Source organism: Chlorocebus sabaeus, chromosome 20 (assembly GCF_047675955.1).
Source record: "Chlorocebus sabaeus isolate Y175 chromosome 20, mChlSab1.0.hap1, whole genome shotgun sequence".
NCBI classification, from domain to species: domain Eukaryota; kingdom Metazoa; phylum Chordata; class Mammalia; order Primates; family Cercopithecidae; genus Chlorocebus; species Chlorocebus sabaeus.
The window spans coordinates 20,643,810-20,664,202 of record NC_132923.1 but is presented as its reverse complement, the minus strand read 5'-3'; the positions used below and the strand labels follow the sequence as shown (position 1 = coordinate 20,664,202).

The 20,393-nt window shown below is 40.0% G+C and overlaps 1 protein-coding gene and 1 long non-coding RNA gene across 6 annotated transcripts in view; one reads left to right on the top strand and one right to left on the bottom strand.

The window, feature by feature from the left end:
* The window catches only part of LOC103224147 (uncharacterized), a 52,205-nt gene extending 42,113 nt beyond the window's left edge, over window positions 1-10,092 (bottom strand). Inside the window, exon 1 of the long non-coding RNA XR_493994.3 lies at window positions 9,491-10,092. This is a non-coding gene — a long non-coding RNA (uncharacterized lncRNA). The remainder of the gene's footprint in view (window positions 1-9,490) is intronic.
* Window positions 8,503-20,393, top strand: part of SLC22A15 (solute carrier family 22 member 15) — a 97,125-nt gene continuing 85,234 nt past the window's right edge. The window contains exon 1 of one of the 5 annotated variants that reach the window (XM_037998049.2): window positions 8,503-9,114. In XM_037998049.2, the coding sequence (XP_037853977.1) occupies window positions 9,028-9,114 (87 nt within the window). In that variant the 5' untranslated portion in view covers window positions 8,503-9,027. The remainder of the gene's footprint in view (window positions 9,115-20,393) is intronic. The other 4 variants (XM_073008452.1, XR_005240351.2, XM_007977446.3 and 1 more) reach the window with 4 other exon arrangements.

The following is a 20,393-nucleotide window of genomic DNA, read 5'->3' as shown; positions in this document are numbered from 1 at the left end:
TATCTACCCAGTGGAAAAGGAGTCATTATATGAAAAAGATATTTGCACCCTCAGGTTTATAGCAGCACAATTGCAAAATCATGGAACCAACGCAAATGCCCATCAATCAATGAGTGAATAAAGAAACTGTGGTGTATATATATATGATGTAATACTACTGAGCCATAAAAAGAAATGAATTAACTGCATTTGCAGCAACCTGGATGAGATTGGAGACTATTATTCTAAGTGAATTAACTCAGGAATGGAAAACCAAACATCGTATGTTCTCACTGATATGTGGGAGCTAAGCTATGAGGACGCAAAGGCATAAAAATGATACAATGGACTTTGGGGACTTGGGGTAAAAGAGTGGGAGGGGGTCGAGGGATAGAAGACTACAAATGGGGTGCAATGTATAGTGCTTGAGTGATGGGTGCACCAAAATCTCACAAATTACAACTAAAGAACTTACGTAACCAAATATCACCTGTACCCCAATAACTTATAGGAAAAAAAACCAGAAATAAAAATAAATAAAAATGGAAAAAAATAAAAGCAATGCAAATTGCTGGTTTTAATTTAAAAAGCCCAGTTGGCTTTGAGATTTTTGATATAGGTCATTGTCATCCTTGTGTAATACTCAACCAATAGAAGTGGTTCTGGAAGTTCCAATAAGCATCTATATTTTAATCCTGGGAAACTGTGAGGCATTTGTGCCTGCATAGGCCAAGTTTTTCATCCATTCTACTGAATCACTCTATTTATTGACTCCATGAATATAGCAAATTCATCATGTCACTCAGTATTCCCTAGTTATATAACTCTCCCGTGTAAGAAATAGCATCGGTAACAGCAACAAAAACAGTAACAACACTGACGTTTTCATTACATATGGGCACTCAGAAACGAATCTGCTGAATTAAATGAATGCACTATTATCTAAGCTTAGCGCCTCTTGGAAAACATGTAAAATTGGACTCTTAGCAAGCAGTATCTAAATTCAAATATAACTAATGGTTAATTTTCCTTATATTTCATATCTCTCTACCTTAACCTCCTGAATTTTATACCTAACTCTATTTATACTCTTTTGTTTTATTGCTAAGGTTTGAGACATGGAAATGGCCAATTTCTCCATATTAAATGTAGATCTATTTTAATACGTTTCTTACCCACTTAACAATCTTTTTGAATGACCATCGTTTGGTTTGGAAGACCAGATGACATTCACCTCACTGCTAACTCCATTTTCTTTTCGCCTCTCTTCCCTTTGTCTTTTGCTCCTTCTTCCCAGGCATCTACCCACAAAATCTCCTGACTCCCTAGTGATTTGTTTCTTCTCATCATATTTGCTATGTTTACATCAACTTAATGTTGACAGAGGTATACATACTTTAGCTATCTTTATTAAGGTATGGTGCTGTGACATTCTAACTGTAAAGTGTTATCTCAGCATGAATGAAGGCTTATGAAGAGGGAGAAATGTTCTTCAGGTTTTTTTTTAAAAAAAGGCAGTGCATTTAGGCTGGGATAGAACACTGATTTCCAAGGATTTCTAACAATATGTGACATCCAGAAAGTCTATTATCTTACACACGAAATTTCAGTAGCCATCTGGGACACCAAATTACCAATGAAACAACAGACATGACACAGTAGTAAGGTGCACAGGTTTTGTAATTAAAAAAAAAACAACATGATCATGATTGATTATATTTGCTCCCAAGATTTATGTAACTGATCAAATTAAGTTAATCTTTTTTTCTCTCATGGATCAATCAGTATCTTTGATAGATGCTATATTGCAAACATTATTTTAATTTATTATTATTAAAAAAAAACTCCAGATGTTAATTACTCTTCAGTGATACAAAAAAAAAAAAAAAGATACAGATACTATAAAGTTATGGAAGAAAAAGATTTAAAAAGAAAAATGAGAAAAAATGGTTAGCTGGAGAAAATATGCTCTCAAAAATGGAACTCTTTGCTAAGAGGCACAGATGCAATACCTTGAACCTCAGGAGAGCTTTAATTAGTCCAGCTCTTCCTTGGGCGCATGCTCAGAAGCTTTGGTGCTGTCTGTAAATTAGGGCAAGGAAATCCAGCAGGGGCCTGGGTGGGTTAAGGGGGAAGGGCAGAATCTTAAAGGGGCAATGACCATTTAAAGGAGCAATGCCTGTCAGTCCCACCGTTCTTATTGTAGGCTCCTCAACCTGTCACCACAAACTAATCCACCTTCTGTGTTCCCTGTCTCAGTTAATAGCACCTCCACTCCCCAAGTATGGCTACAATGACTAAACATGGAAGCTGTTCATGATTTCTCCCCTTTTTTGCACCTGCAAAATGTCAATTTGGCTAATTTTTACCTTAAATTTGACTTCACTTTTCCATTCCTGTTATCATTGTTCTGTTTTAAGCTCTCATTGGGTCCTGTTTGGGCCATTACAATAATGTCTTAATTGGTGTTATACGCATTTTCCACTGCTGCCAAACCATCTTTTAAAACTCACATCACTCCAACTTAAAACACTTCAGTGGTTCCCATTACCTATAGGAAAAAGTTCCAGCCCCTTCCTGGTCTCTGTCAATTCATCCAACATCATTTCAGACACTCCCCAGATTGCACTTTCTGTTCTCACAATCATCAATTACTTCTGGCATGTAGATCCCAATACAAGGTAAATAAACACTGAATATATAGAAGAGTTTTTGATGCACTTAAAATATATACTTTTAGGGAGTAAGATGAACTAATCTAACATCTAATTAACAATTTATTAATTGTATGTCATATAAAATATTAATTTATATATATTTTTCACTCAAACACATCATGGTGTCAAAAAAAAAAAATCCTCAAAAGTTAAAAACATGACTCTCTTACCAATATAGAATGAATCTATGTCAAAGCTTTTATTCCATTCAATAATTGATGAGGGAACCAGCAGGATAAGCTGGTTCTAAGAGCATTTGAAGAAATTATTATTTACACACAAAAAAGAATGCTAGAGTAGGATTATTAGATTAGATACAAAACCCGTTAATGTCCTACAGGGTAATGAAATCATAGATTATCCTTCTTACTGAACATAATCACTTACATCTCTACCACATACTAAAAAAATCTATAAGTTGACAACTCACAGGACAGTGCCTGAGCTCTTATTAATATAGTAAATAGTAAAGTCAAATGCAGGAACATTCTCCTATAGAATTAAATAATCCTGGGGCCAACTGGTTAAACAATGTTCCATTACTACATTAAAAAACACACCCACGGCTGGGCGCAGTGGCTCATGCCTGTAATCCCAGCACTTTGGGAGGCCGAGGCAGGTAGATCACCTGAGGTCAGGAGTTCGAGACCAGCCTGGTCAACATGGGCTCTACTAAAAATAAAAAATTAGCCAGGCATGGTGGTAGGTGCCTGTAATCCCAGCTACTTGGGAGGTTGAGGCATAAGAATCGCTTGAACCTGGGAGGCAGAGGTTGCAGTGAGCTGAGATCGCACCACTGCACTCCAGCCTGGGTGACAGAGTGAGGCTCCATCTGAAAAAAACAAACAAACAAACAAAAAACCCACACCCACCTCTTCTTGCTTTCTTATTATTTCCAAGTTTAGGATAATTTTTCTTAACAATGAAAGTAAAACTTCACATGAATCTTCTACGTCAGTGTTTTTGGCTTCATGATTGTCTCTTCTTGGGTCAACTAACAAAGTTTCCCAGGACACAACATCTTTAGGTCCTTCTAAGTTTTCTCAGATACAGTAGTACCCCTGGAATCTTGTGTAGGTTTTTATCCAGTTTGAAAAGGAGACAGATATATTAGATAATTACAAACACTGGAAAAGTACATAGTTCTGTGGATGTTAAAAATGTAGGAATAACTATCAAAATAATAATAATCTGTAGCTCTTCAAAAGAGCAAAAGAGACAGAGGCAGTATAAAAATAGCTTTAACAATCTAACAGATGGCCAGAAAGGAAAAAGAAGATGATAAACAGAAAACAAAATAAGTTGGTAGAAATAATTTCTGATATAACGCTCCCAATAAATATAAATGGATTTAATTCATCTATTAAAAGACAGAGATGGCCGGGTGCAGTGGCTCATGCTTGTAATCCCAGTGCTTTGGGAGGCCAAGGCAGGTGGATCATGAGGTCAGGAGATCAAGATCACCCTGGCCAACATGGTGAAACCCCGTCTTTATTAAAAATACAAAAATTAGCTGAGCGTGGTGGCATGTGCCTGTAATCCCAGCTACTCACGAGGTTGAGGCAGGAGAATTGCTTGAACCAGGGAGTCGGAGGTTGCAGTAAGCCGAGATCATGCCACTGCACTTCAGCCTGGTGACAGAGTGAGACTCCGTCTCAAAACAATAAATAAATAAAAATAAATAAAATAAAAATAAAATAAAAGACAGACACTATCAAATTGGATGGAAAAAAGAAGTCCTCCTTTCATAAACATGCTGCTATGGTCTGAATGTTAGTGTCTGTCTTAGTCTGTTTGTGCTACTCTGACCGAGTATCACTGATTGGTAATTTACAAAGAAAATAAATTTATTTATCACAGTTCTAGAGGCTGGGAAGCCTAAGACTAAGGTGCTAGCAGGTTTTTTGTCTGGTGGGGGCTGCACTGTCCAAAGAGGAGGAATATTACATCCTCACATGGCAGAAGGTGGAAGGGCAAACAGGACAAATTCCCTTGTCATGCCATTTTATACAGGCACCTAATCCCATTTATGAGGGCAGAACCCTCATGAGTAATTTACTTCCCAAAGGCCACACTTCCCAATACTGTTGCATTGGAAACATCTGAATTCTGGAGAGGAACATATTCAAACGATAACATTCTGCCCCTGCCCCCTCACCCAAATGTATGTCACATAAAAATATTTCATGTCAATAGCCCCGAAAATCTGAACTCATTCCAGCACCAACTTTATAAAGTATAAAGTTAAGAGATATGGGAACCAATGCATGGTTCATCCTGAGACAAATTCCTCCCCAGCTGTAAATCTGTGAAATCAAACAAGTTATGTGCTTCCAAAACACAATAGTGTACAGGCATAGGATAGACACTGCTATTCCAAAAGGGAGAAATAGGAAAGAAGAAAAGGGTAACAGGTCCTCAGTAAGTCTAAAACCCAACAGGACAACCCTGCCTGGTTGCTTTGCTAGGAGCAGTTCCCACTTCAATTCTCACTGGTGAGGGTCACTACACACCTCCCAATACTCTTGCATTGAGAGCATCTGAATTTTGGTGGGGAAACATTCAAATGACAGCAGTGTCCCCCTAAATTACTGTTGGAACCTAATACCAAATGTGATAGTATTAAGAGGTAGGGCCCTTGAGAAGTGATTAAATCATGAGGGCTCCATCCTCATGAATGGGATTAGTGCCCTCATAAAAGACTCCGGAGAGCTCTCTTGTCCTCCTGCTGTAAGGATGCGACAAGAAGGTGACATCTTTGAAGCAGAGAGCAGTCCTTCATTAGATACCAAATCCACTGGTGCCTTGATTTTAGACTGCCCAGCCTCCAGAAATGTGAGCAATAAATTTCTATTGTTTATGAATTACCCAATCTAAGGTATTTTGCTATAGGAGCCAAAATAGGCTAAGACACATGCCTTAAGCAGCGAGAAACTTAAAGGATGAACGTAAAAAGACGATATAAGAATAAAAAGATTACAAGGAAAATACAAACAACAGAAAAGGTGATGCAATAATATTGATATGAGACAAAATAAAAAAGGCCAAAAGCACTAAAAAGAGCTATTTCATCATGATAAAAAAAGATTCAATTAGTACCTTTATGAGCACACAGAGACAGAGAACTTCATACACTCAAAAATGATATTAATTTTGGAAAATTTTGATATATTTATTAAAAATTGATATATTCAGCAGAGAAAAATTAAGTAATAATATAACTACTTGAATAAAATTAGATCAACAAGTTTGATTAATAGAGAACCTTGCACACAACAAGTGGAGAATATACGTTATTTTCAATACGTGTGAAACATTTTTTTTTTTAAAAAAAGGGCCAGGGCTGCGCATGGTGAGTTACACCTGTAATCCCAGCACCCTGAGAGGCTGAGGTGGGTAGATCACTTGAGGTCAGGAGTTTGAGATCAACTTGGGCAATATGGCAAAAACCCATCTCTACAAAAAGTAAAAATTAGCCTTGGTGGTGTGTGCCTATAGTTCTATCTACCTGGGAGGCTGAGGTGGTAGGATCATCTGAGCAGGGGAGGTTAAAGCTTTAGTGAGATGTGATCAAGTCACTGCACTCTAGCCTGGGCAACAGAGAAAGACACTGTCAAAAAAAAAGAAAGAAAGAAAGAAAGAAAGAAAGAAAAAAGAAAAATCACATACTAGATCACATGAAAATTATAACAATTTCCAAGATTTAATATAATCTCTGTCTACAAAGCATATAAATTACAAACAACACTAAAAAGATGGTTAAAAAAAAAAATAGCAACCTTTAATTGGAAACAAAAAATGCACTAAAAATAGCTCATTGGTTAAAGAGGAAATTACAATGTCATGAAATATTTAAAAGTAAAGATAAAAGTACCACATGACAAAACTTGTCGGATGGAGCAAAATCCTATAGAAAGGTAAGTACAGCCTTAAATATAATTATTTTATTTATTTATTTATTTTTGAGATGGAGTCTTACTCTGTTGCCCAGGCTGGAGTGCAATGGCACAATCTCGGCTCACTGCAACCTCTGCCTCCCAGGTTCAAGCGATTCTCCTGCCTCAGTCTCCTGAGTAGCTGGGACTATAGGCCTGTGCCACCACGTCCCGCTAATTTTTGTATTTTTAATAGAGATGGAGTTTCACCATGTTTGCCAGGCTGGACTTGAACTCCTAACCTCAGGTGATCCACCTGCCTTGGCCTCTCAAAGCGGTAGGATTACAGGCATGAGCCACTGCGCCCAGCCCCATATAATTATTCTTAAAAAAAGAAACATTAGAAGCAAAGAAGCTACACTTTCAAGTCATGTGGCTAGTGAAAGAATTACAGAGTAACAAAAGTAAAAAAAAAAAAGGAAAGAATTCGTATAATCTATGAAACAAGAAAGAAATAAAAAAATTCACAAAACTAATTCTTTAAAAAAATAATAAAGTAGACAAACCTCTGGCAAGACTGATAAGATTGGAACAATAAAGACGAACACTATTCAGAATGAAAAATGGGACCTAAACACAGTTAGACCCTTATTTTTAAAAACTCCAAGAGAACAATGTGAACAAGTTTATTCCAAAAACAATTTCTAAACTAGATAAAAAAGAATAATTTCTAGAAAAAAAGTGGTTCAAGAAGCAATGCAAAGCCATACAAATATATCTAGTTATACACATCTATCTTGACCCGTATCTATACATCTGTAATAAACAGGCTCCCCCTGCAAAACAAGCTAAGTCTAGATGATTGCCGGAGAGTTTTACCAAACACTCACACTCATGTTATGAAAGCGCTATAAAATCTTACTGCCAAATCCAGACATGAGCATCAGGAAGAAAAGAAAATTATAGGCCTACTTCGCTAGTCACAGATGTAAAGTCCCTAGACAAAACACTAGCAAATTAAATTTGGCAATAAATAGCAGTATCATGAGCAAGTATTAATAGGATTTATTCCAGTAAAGTTCAATATCAAAAAAACTATTACCATAATGTACCCGATTATCAGATTCAAGAAGAAAAACAATAGGATCATGTCAATAAATGCAAAAAGCACTTGTCAAACTTCAGCATTTATTAACAATGAAGATTCGTAGGAAACAGCCAAAGAAGGAAACTTTTTAACTATTAGTAGTACCTACACAGAAAACGTTTCCTTGAGAAAAAAATCTTAGAGTTTATAGTTTACAGTTTCCAACCCACCGATAAATTGTTACAGTGAGCATTCATTTAATTGCTAAAATAAGAAAGCAGTTGACCAGTAAAGCCTAGCTACCAATATGCTGCAACAAACATCACAACGGAAATTTTTGGAAGCATAAGAAGGATGCTGGCAGGTCAAGGACGTTAGTTGGTCGCCATTTCTATTCAATGTTAAACTAGGAGTCATGGTCTAGACAATGGAATACTATGCAGCTGTTAAAAAAGACAACACATAATAAACAAAAAAGAAAATGAGGTTAGGGAGTGTGGGCATGAGGGGACTAACGCATCCCCCATGAGGGGACATCAGCGTCCCTTGGCCCTGCCACCCTTTTTTTTTTTTTTTTTTTAACTTCCACCTGACAAACTGCCATTTATCCTTTAAATACCTTGGTAGGCATCACCTGCTGCCCCACAGATTAATCCTTCGTCTTTTGCACTTCCTTTGTACCTCGTGCGTACTTCTATAAGCAAATATATCCGGTGGTTTTACAAGAATTTGCTTACCTACCAGTGCACTTAACCCAAGGCTAGCACAGAGGAGGACTGGAAAGAAATGCTGCACAGACAGCACTTTTCTCTGAAGGCTCTAGGGCTTCCCGAGCCCCTGCATTAAACTGGTTTGGGCAAAAGGACAGGCATCGCTGAGATCCGCAAGGCCGCCGGCCAGCTGCGGGGTCCCCTGTAGGCAGAGCCCTGGGTCACACGCGGACGCGGTCCCGGCGTTTCTTCTCAGGCCCTCAGCCCGGCCCACTTCCTCTTTCCTCACTTTAGAGGGAATACAGCGATCCCTCTCAAAACAAAACACACACCAAAACACCATTTTTTTTTTTTTTTTTAAACAGGAAGTCCAGAGGCCCGGGTCCAGGGCATCCAGCGCCTGATCTCGAACGCCCTCCTCGCCCCTCGCCCCGCGTCGCCCGGCTCCGCTCCCCGCCCCGCGTCCACCGCTGGAGCCTGATAGCCCCGCCACCCGCGCAGGCGCCCCGCCCCGGCCCGCCCCGGCCCCGCCGCCCGCGCTCCCATCCCCGCCCCGGCGGGTCAGAGCCGGTGCCGGGCGCCCAGGGGTTGCCGCGCCGGGCGGGAGGGCCGCGCCTGAGCGGGCGGCGGGGTCGCGGGGTTCCTGCGCGCGGCCCGCCATGGAGGTGGAGGAGGCGTTCCAGGCGGTGGGGGAGATGGGCATCTACCAGATGTACTTGTGCTTCCTGCTGGCCGTGCTGCTGCAGGTAAGTCCCCGCGGCCCCACAGCCGCACTTCCCTCTTCAGGGCCGCCCGGCCCAGGGCCAGGCGTCCGCTCCCAGACCGCCGGGGCCGAAGCCGAGGCTCTGCAAACACCGAGGTGTGGCGAGCGTCGGGGTGGGGCAGGGGCGAGGCGCCGCGCGGTGGCCTGGGCCCGGCCCGCAGCGTCAAGGTCGCCGGCCGGCCTCAGAGTCTCTTGGGTTCTGCCGGGCCCTCCACCCCGCCGTCTTGAGTGCTGGAAGGAGCATGTTGGGGGAGGTTCCTCAGCTGCTATGCTGGTTAAAGAGGGATGCAAAATTGTGTTACCTGCCCTACGCTGTTGCCTGTAACATGCTGCAAATATGAAGGGAATTGTTACCCTACCTGTGGCACTGTCACCTTGGAATCTAGGACACAGTCTTGATAACCTGCAGGCAAAAGGTTGTGTCTAGGATCGCCTCCCTCTGCGCTGGGTATCCTCTTCCTCTTTTCCTGGGCTTGAGGGGACTTACTCTTCCAGGGGCTTTCAAAGCTTAGAATTTATTTCCCTCTGATTTAAGTTCTGCTGGCTCCTTCGGCCCTGTGCCAGCCTTGGGCTGAGACTCCTGTAAGCTGAATAGTGCCATCTACCATGTGTGGTTATCAAATGGAATCACTTCTTCATTATAAAGAATTCTGATAACCTACTTGTACACCCCAGCCTCAAAATATTGATTCCATATGCGAAAGGTCACTACAGATTAACTGCGCCAGGCAAGGGTTAGTCCTTCACCAACTTAAATGGCTCATTTGACATTAGTCCGCTTCTCTCAATGTGCCAAAGGCATTTCATTCACAAATCCTTTCTTAGTATTTGCTGTGAGCCAGCCATTTTACTCTTTCCTTCAGTCAACACGTTTAATACGGGCTAGGATGTGCTGAACATAGGGATGCCATGGTGGACAAATCATTCACTGCCTTCCGGAGCTTGCATTCCAGTGGCTGCGGGTGGGGCAGGCAGACAGTTAAGTAATTTAGTTAACTTGTGATGATAGTTATTCTGCAGGAAGTGCAGAGTGGTCATGGAGATAGCCACCAGTCCACAAGTTGCTTAAAGCTTGCATAAGGCAGTGGTTCAACAGGAAGATGGGGGAAGGAAGGGGTTGACTTCTTGATTAAAATGTTTGGAAGTTCAGTTGATTTCATCAGCCAGAAACGGTTCAAATGATGGAGTCAGTTCTTTGTCTAGCAGAACAGTTCCCAGCTCACGAATATGCGGTATTCTGAAGTTCTTTTAAGCTCGTTGTTCTAGCTTTAAACAAGCTTTCCCCAGGGAGAAAAAACGTTCAAGCTAGATAAGAGTATTTAATACAGAAAAAGTAGAATTGCAACCATGATGCCTGATCTTTATTTATAACTCTCTTTGAGAAAACCCCTTTTCTGTTCCGGCCATGAATTCCAGGAACCTACTTCCTTTCTTGAACAATCCCAGTTCCCCAATTTTCTATCCCTACCCTTCACTTCCTGTTATCATTTTCTTATTTGCCTAGCCAAGTATCCACTAACTTGGAGTAAGTTTGTCTTCAGTGGAGTGAGGTTCTAAAAAGGCCAGTGTTCTGGGTTTAGGACTTGTTAAGTTTCTCTGACTTATTTATGGTTGACCCAGTTAGAGTTTGCTATCAAAAAGTTCCAAACCCATGCCCATGACCATTCACTAAACCTTGGCTGATTTATGGTCAGTATTTGCTGTACAAGGACCAGGTCTCAGAGTGTTGGGGATGAGTGACTGGTTGTTTATCTTGTAGATGTGGGCAGGGAGATGCCCTGTAGCTGTGCCTATACCAGTGGAGGAGATGCCAGCCTAGGCAAAAGTGAATCCTTCACATGCTACATGTTTTTAAGGACTCAGTTACCCCATTGAGATACACGATCCAGGTGGTTGTAGAGCCACCCAGAGCTATCCTGGGTATGAGAATGGATATCCCCAAAGACCTCTCTACCAGGTCTGTTGTTGGAGATATTTTGGGTTAGGGCAGCTGGTCTGTGGAGTGGGAGTACTGTGGAATCCCATTGCTCAGTTGTATCACAGGTGATTTCATCATTCTTGGGGGTGAGGTTTTGCTTCCCCTAGCAGAGTAAGAAGCCCTTTTTACACAGTTACTTTAAATGAAAGGGGGTTTGTCTGCTTTTAAAATCAAAGGAGTTTTCGTACCATTGCCCAAGCAAGGGGCAGACCAACAACACAGCAAGAAGACCAGAGAGAGGGAGCCTCTGCTCCAGTGGGAGCCTTCTCCCTATCTGCTATTTGGTAATGATTAACCCCAGTTGAGAGGCACAAAACCAGAAGGACACAGGTGGAAACTTTATAGGCCTTTTAACATTTTCCTTCTTCTGGGACCATTATTATTTTTGAAAATGATTTTCCATTTACTCCAAACACATCCATGTTCAAACTAGGAGGACAAAACCACATAGCAATGCCAATTCTAAAGGGTTTTTGGTTAACTGTTTTCTTGAATTATTGGTACAATCATGTACATCATTAAAAATTACCTCACTATCCAGTTTCCTTTGGCTAGGAGACTTGCCTTCATACTCCTCGCAAACACAATTTTTGGAATCTCAATAGCGTTCAACTAGGAGATAACTAAAGAACAGATGCAGATTTTGCAGATTTTTCCTCAGCATAAGATGCAAAGGCCCTGAAAATGGTGATACATGGTATTAATGTACGTAAACAAAAAGTGAAGGGAAAAAGATTGCCTATGTAAAAATGATTGATTTATGAATAAGCAATAAGCTTTACAGTTAGAAACATTCTTACCATCAAAATGTACTTGCTGTTCCTAGGATCAGAGCTAGCCGTGATATTTAAATAGGAATAATTCTATTTATGTATTACTGTTTCTCTTCTGATGGTCATTCCGAGTTGCTGCTATCATCACTACTTTGTGTTTGTGTATATGTTTGCTTGTTGTCTAGGCTCTCTGGAGGAGGAAGGTTGAAACACAATTCATTGTTTCTTGATTTCTTTAGACGTGAAATGAAAATGGACCTTACTTCTTTGTTCTAAGCCAGAGGCTCCTGCTTTGTCATTTTCCTCAAAATCATGAAGCATACATTGTAGTATAATTTGTACAGAATTTAAAACCCCCATTTACTATCAGGAACATGTAATCTATAACAAGCATTCGCCAGCAAAATTGTGATGCTGTGCTATGAATCTCATCTTAGATTCTGGTGTTCAAGAATGCATTATTTTTATATAAACTCTTAATAACCTTATTTTTTAGATCCTGGAATGACCAGTACATTAACATTATCCATGCAATAAATAGCTTTTCACGGCATTTTAGAAAGTGGAATGATTGCAGAAGAGGAAACTGTAATAGTTAACACACGAAAAGATGTTTTAAGTTTGGTGGTCATCTGGGACAGGCATATTAAAATGGCTATGAAATACCACTTCACACTTACCATATTAGCAAACATTAAACAATCTAACAGTACGAGTGTGATGAAATGAGAAATAGAAACTATGCCCCATTTAGAGAACAATTTGGCACCATCTAGTAGAATTAAAATCTAGCATTGAACTCGTAGGTGCATATCCTACATTGTCCCTTGAGCATGTGCATAGGGAGATATGTGTGAGATGTTTACTGCAACACTGTCTATTATAACAAAAGTTAGAACCACCTGACTTTCAAAACAGGACTGGATAAGATGTTGTATAAATCTAATAGAATACAACATCTGAAATAAATGAACTAGATCTGTATACGACTGTATGGAGGAATTTCTAAAACACAATGTTAAGTGAAAAAAAGCAGAACAGTGTATACTACGTGACACATATTCTTAATACAAATTTTAAAAACACACAAACCAATACTATATTTGTTTCATAAATATATATAAACAGTGTAGAAATATAAGAACACGGAGTAGAAAGATCCACACCCAATTCATGAGATTGGTTGCCTCTTGGGAAGGAAGGGAAGGGGTGGGCTTAGGGGAGGGTACAAAGGAGATTGCATCTGTTATCATTTGTTGATTGTGATAGTAGTTTCATGAATTTTGTTTTTTGCTTTTCCATATTAAATATTTTTAAGTGAAAAGATGGTAAAGGGAAGAAGATATGCATATCTAGGAGAGAATACTATAGTTTGCTGTATGAGATAACGGTTCATTCTTTTTTTAAAATCAATATTCCTTTGATCAATTATGGCTGTGAATTGTGGTCCTTTAAGCACAGGAGGGTGGGGTAGAGTGAGTTTTATTCAGCCTGTTTTGTTAAACTTCATGTAGAATGCTATCACAACTTACCTCCCCTATCTGCTTATACGTGGCACCATGTCCCTCCCTCCACAAGAAATTCTTAGGTTTGGTGAGATATGACTGAGATCATAGCTGGTTCTTCTAACCTCCCTGGCATAAGCAAGTGATGAAGTTCACACCGTAAGCATTAGTGAAGCCCTTGTTCAGTTATAAAGACCAGCTGTCATCCCCAGGGTGTTCTCACCATCACTGAGGTTTCAGCCATGGTGAGAACCTATGGTCTTAGTAAGACCCTCTCATGACTCCAAAACATGTGGCCATTTACCAGGGCTCTCTTGCCAGTTTGAGCAAATTTTATGCTGCTCCTACTGTCAAATTTTATTTCTATCAGCCCTCACACAGTGGCCTGGAGGTTGGGTCTCCTGAGGGTTTATGGTGATCTGGGAACTTTTACCTTTCACCAGTTTAGGTGGGTGGGGCAAAGAGACACACACAGTAGTTTGGTCAAAGAAACCAAAGCCACACTGGCCCCCACACCCTCAGGAAAACTGTTGTTGTCCATAGACAGACACTGCCCTCTAGTGTAGAGCAGATAAAGTTGCTGATCTGTCAGACTGATTTTCATCCCGGGAGGTTGTAGAGATACAGGAGGCCTCCAAAAGGGTTAAGGAGCTCCTTTGGGCCTGGATGTCTCAAGAATTAGGACATTCCATGGGAAGCAACTAGCCTGATGCCTCTGCAGCACCCAATCCCCCCGCCAAATGCCTTCCAAGGCCATCCATGGCTGTTTGACTTGTGCCTTGACAGTGAAGGTATTATTTCCCAAGGTAGCACAAAAAAAGTCATTAAAGTCACGAAGACGGGCAATGTGAATATGGCAGAAAGAACACTAGGCTTGAATGCTGTGCCACTCTGCTGCAAGATGGCATTATTAGGCAATTGTTATTAGGCAAATGACCCCTCAGTCTCTACTGTGCGCTTGGAAATGACTGGATCACGAAAGTTTAATTTGTTTTGCAAGTTTAGGATTTCTCAGAGTTCCCCAATGCCTGGCAATTAATTGGCCTTGTGGCAGTGTTGACCCTAGGTTTCAGAATACTGGCTTGGTTCATCACCACAGGTAGAAGTTGCCTTAGAAGAAAAAGACTCTCAAATCCGAAGATGCTCACAGCTCAGGACTCTCCTCTCTGACTTCTTTGACCAAACACTCATATAAACTGATATCTGCCTTCATCAGACACAATACGGTACTCAACAAATGGCATATGGTGATTGTAGAGTAAAGAGAAAATATAGAAATTAATACAAATCACTAGTGATTCTACCACCCTAAAGTAAAGCATGCTCACATTTTGGTGTATAGCCTTCCAGACTCTTTATTATATAAATACTGTATATCCATCTTTTTTGCAGAAATGTGTATTGTAAGTGGATTTTTGTCTCTCAGCAATGTTGTGAATGCCTTGTTATGCACGTAAAGGAATAGCTACGTATTTTTTAGTGGCTGTAACATAGTATATCAATATATGGCCATACTGTAATTTGCTATTCCGTTCTCTTGTGTTCCATATGTTATGCTTCCTCTTTTTCAAGTTTACAAACCCACACAGCCCATGGTGTTGGTTCTTTCTTCTGTTCTGACCTTTACTTCTTGCCAGGTGATTGTTTATCACTCTTCTCAAGACCAGACTTCTCCTGACTCCATTTGTCTAGTTCTACCTAGATGCTTTTTGTCCCAACTTCATGGATAAAATAGAGGTTAGTTGGTGTAAATTTTCTAAACATCGTTTCCTTTTATTTCAAAATTTTTTTTTGTCCTCACCTATCTTAGATACCTTCTCTGTTAGGGAACATGTCCAAGAGGAAGACATGTTTCTGCCCTCTTTCTAGGGATATCTTTTCACTTTTATTTTTGATTCTGTGTAATCCATCAGTTATTTCTAATCCTCTCTTTCTGCATTCTCTGCAGAATACCCTGCCTGGTAGATATATGGAAATTGTATTAAATACCATTAACTATTAATCAAGTGAGAGAGTTATGCCCTTCTCAAGCCTTCTTTAGTCCTGTTTATCTAAGGAGAAAGTCTCATTTGCTGTTAGCACTTCGAAAAACATTTCCATATATTTCTGTTTTAACAAAGGGAATGAGCTAGAATGAAAGAATTAGAGGAGCTTCAAACATTATCTAGTTGGAACTTAACATTATTCTGTTTCATTGTATTTATTCATTTTCTTTTAAGACTTCCTTTAAAATTATGAGACATTGCTGATGGAAAAATACAGAGTAATAGCACAAAGACACATGTACTTACTTCCAGATTTAATAAATGCAGATATTTTGCCATATTTGTTTAATGTTGTGTCAGTCATAGTTCTACTGGAGAAGCAGGATCCCTAGGATGGAGGTGTGTGTGTGTGTGCGCATGTGTGTGTATGTGTGTTTATGTAGGGTTATATATGTATGATCGATGCATCATTCATTATGGAGATTTGACTGTATACTGTTGCGGGAGCTGGTACAGCAGTCTCTGTAAGGCTGTTTTCTTTGTGTGTGATGTTGGAGCTTGAAGTCTGCAGGGCAGGCAGTCAAGAAAGGAAGATATGATCTGGAGCCCATCAGAAGTGACTGGAATCTGTGTCATTCTCCCTGCCTCCAACCTTGATGAAGTGGCTGCCTTTCCTCATAGAATTAAACATGTACCTGGGCAAGGAGTCAGAGCAGCTGAAGGAGGATCCACGGGAAGGTGGAGCGGTTGCAGCCTCATGACTGTGCCACACCAATGAGGTGGACGAGCACATAAGTGGTAAGCTGTGTGAGGCACGAAGGCACCTGCCCCAGCCTGGGCATAAAATGCAAAAACAGCTGCTCCTTCGCTTTCACCCCTCTCCTAAATCTAGCCTGAAAATATCTCTTGTGGCCCACCTTAAATAAAAACATACTAGCTAACACTTGACGTTCTAACATTGTGCATATTTTTGTAGTTCCACCTGCCAAGTGATGTCTGTATTGATATAAAATGCTATTTTATGTTAATTTACTGAAATTAAAACATTTGAATTGATTTTAAAGAAGACTATTGAGTAAATAGTAGCAGACAGAAAATGGGCCTGTGAAAACTTGCAAGGGGTACTCAGATGACTGAAGTTAGGGAAAAGCTGAGCTAGCCATATAATTCTTCCCAGTTATGTAAAGATATATTCTTTACTTTCCTGACTCTGATCCGGCTATTGCTTTTACCAAACAATTTTTTTTCCTGAGTTCTGTTTTCATTAACTCCTTAGCAGCCTTTACTACCTGCTCAAGTATCACATTAACAACGTTTTCCTGATTCTCCTAGGTGGAATTCACATCTCCATTCTTTGTGCTCTCATGAACTTCATTTCCACTATGGCTAATACAGCATTCCTCACAGTCCGCCTTGCATTCATAGCTTTGGATATACAGTCATGCACCACATAACGATGTTTCTGTCAATGACAGCGTATGCAACACTGGGCCCATAAGAGCATAATGGAGCTGAAAAATTCCTATCGCCTAGTATTTCCTATGCTATGTTTTTAATTGTTATTTTAGAGTGTACTCCTCCTACCTATAAAAAAAAAAGTTAACTGTAAACCAGCCTCAGGCAGATTCTTCGGGAGACAGTCCAGAAGAAGGCATGGTGTGATAGGAGATGAGGGTTCCATGTCTTCAGATGTTGTTTTCCTGAAGACCTTCCACTGGGACAAGATGTGGAGGTAGAGACAGTGGTATTGATCCTGACTCTGCTTAGGTCTAGGCTAATGTGTGTGTGTCTTAGGTTTTAACAAATAAGTTCAAAAAATTTTAAAAAAATAGAAATACGCTTATAGAATAAGGATATAAAGAAAAAATATTTTTGTACAGCTATATAATGTGTTTGTGTTTTTAGCTGTGTTACTACAAGAGTCAAAAGTTAAAAAAATTTTAAGTTTAAAATGTAGAAAAGCTACAGTAAGTTTAATTATTATTGAAGAAATAATTTAAAAAATAAATTTAGCCTAATTGTACATTGTTTATAAAGTCTACAGTAGTGTCGTAGGCCTTCACATCCATTCACTCCTCATTCACTGATTCACACAGGGCAACTTCCAGTCCTGCAGGCTCCATTCATGGTAAGTGTCCTATACAGGGGTACCATTTAAAAAATCTTTAATTGTGTATTTTCTATGTTAGGTATGTTTAGAAATACAAATATTCACCACTGTGTTGTAGTTGCCAACAATATTCAGTACAGTACCATGCCTTACAGATTTGTAGCCTAGGGGGAATAGGCAATGCCATATAGCCTAGGTGTGTGGGAGGTTATAGATAGGTTTGGGTAAGTGCACTCTGACGTTTGCACAATGATGGACTTGCCTAACGACACATTTCTCAGAACATATCCCAGTTGTTGAGTGATGTATGACACATGACTGTGTGTTGTCCTCACTTGAATGTATGTGCCTTGAAGGAAAGGACTACTTTTTATCCATTTTACCATCTGAGGTGTATAACATACTGTGTTGCAAAGTTTTGGTGCTCGTTACAAGTTTGTTTTTTAAAAATTAAACCATTGAAGAAGAAGGGATGGTTAGCTGGTGGTGTTACTCTTTTACTTGAAAAAGAGAGAGAAGGCTGGGCGCCATGGCTCACGCCTGTAATCCCAGCACTTTGGGAGGCTGAGGCAGGTGGATCACGAGGTCAGGAGTTCAAGACCAGTCTGGCCAAGATGGTGAAACCCTGTCTCTACTAAAAATACAAAAATTAGCTGGCTGTGGTGATGGGCATCTGTAATCCCAACTGCTTGGGAGGCTGAGGCAGAGAATTGCTTGAACTTGGGAGGCAGAGGTTGTAGTGAGCCAAGATTGCACCACTGTACTCCAGTCTGGGTGATAGAGTGAGACTCCATCTAAAAAAAAAAGAGAGAGAGAGAGAAACAGATGCAGATTAAATAATTTGTCCAGAATTTTTTTAAAAATTTATTTTTAAATCAAGGTCGAGTCTTACTATGTTGCCCAGGGTGGATTTGAACTCCTGGACTCAAGTGATCCTCCTGCCTTGGCTCTCTAAAGTGCTGGGATTATAGGCATGAGCCAGTGCACCTGGCCTAGTCTTAATTAGTGATTGGAACAAAAATTAGGTAACAGAGTTACTAGTTGTTTTTCATCTTTTTTTTTTTTTTGGTTATACCATTATGCAAGGAGTTAGTTAAAAAATGTATTTGATAGACTATATATGTTATATATATGAGATAGACTTTTATGTATATAGCAGGGTGTTGGGTTCTTTAGAGGGAAATAGCAGTATAAGTTAGAGTTTCTTTCCTTCAGGAGATGACACATCATTGAAAGTTAGAGTTGAACTATATCTACACATTATATAATGATGCAAAGCAGTATTTCCCCAGTAAATAGTACAGCCAACTAATGCTTTAGAAATTAAGAGAGGAGACGGTGTAGTCTAGAGTGATTTGTTGAAGCCGTCAGAGAGATATCTGAACTTGAGCTGAACTTTGAAGCTTGGATTTAGGGAGAAATGGGAAGGTCATTTCAGGTAGAAAAACATAAAATTGGAATAAGTGTGGAAGAGGGAATAACTTATGCCCTTGCTACACAGAGTGTGGTTGTTGGTTGTTGCAGCTTGTTGGAAATGCAGACTCTTAGCCCCACCCAGACTTAGGGAGTCACATTAAATTTAGGAAGCACTATTGTATACTATTTGTACAGTGCTGTGCCATTCACTGTTGACTATGGAAGAATCCCACTTGACACTGAAGATAGGTTAATTCGATATTAATGACTTGGATAAAGATGTACCATTAGTGTCTGGTCTTAACTGGAAGAAAACGAAACTTAGAGAGGTTTGGATTTGCTCAAGGTTTAATTAGAGCTGAGATTCAGACTCGGATAACAGATTCTACTGCCTTCACACCACACACTGAATAAGTCATGTTGGGGGAATTGAATAGGCTGGTAGAGGAAGCTTGAATGCAGATTAGTTAGCACCTGGACCATGTGGTGGAGGATCTGGAATGCTAGAAAACTTATTATTTATCCATTAATATGTTTTGACTGGAAGAGTTTCAGGAGGAGTTTCAGGGAGATTGATCTGGTGTCATAATGTAGATAGATTAAAATGGGGAAAAAACAGTATTTAGAGGCACCAGTTACTCCGGGTGTGTTAGTGTGTCTCAAATTTTACACACAAAAAATAGCTAGTATTAGTAAGTCAGCCAACAAATATTGATTGAATACCCACTCTGTGCTGGACAATGGGCATATACTCCTGTCTTCATGATTATGGTCTTGCTTATGTAATGCTTTGGATTGAGTTGGTTAGGTAACTGAGTACTAAATGCGTTAAAAAAAACTAAAGGTGGCTCAAGCCTGTAATCCCAGCACTTTGGGAGGCCGAGACGGGCGGATCATGAAGTCAGGAGATCGAGACCATCCTGGCTAACACGGTGAAACCCCATCTCTACTAAAAAAATACACACACAAAAAATTAGCCGGGCGCGGTAGCGGGTACCTGTAGTCCCAGCTACTTGGGAGGCTGAGGCAGGAGAATGGCGTAAACCTGGGAGGCGGAGATCCGGCCACTGCACTCCAGCCTCAGCGACAGAGCGAGACTCTGTCTCAAAAAAAAAAAAAAAAAAAAAAAAAGATAATGGCAACAATAAAATAATCTTTGACTTCCCTCCTCCCTCTATTTTCTCCGAAAAAAGCTCTGGCCCCAAAGTTAAGTGGTTCTCGTTCTCATCCTGCTTTTGCAATTAGTGTTATATATAAATTGAACAGTTTACTTAATCGTTCTGTGTCTCATTTTTCCTACTTAAAAAATAAACATCATACTGAACCATGACTTCATAGCACAAGGTATTGTGATGAGACAATTTATAGGAGACTTTTTTGGTTTCCTGAGAAGTATTGTAAGAGCTCATAATGGTGTTAATATAAAATTACTTTAAAAACCTTCACTTCTTGAAATTTTAAAAATTTCAATCCCCTAGTGCATTTTAGTCATTTT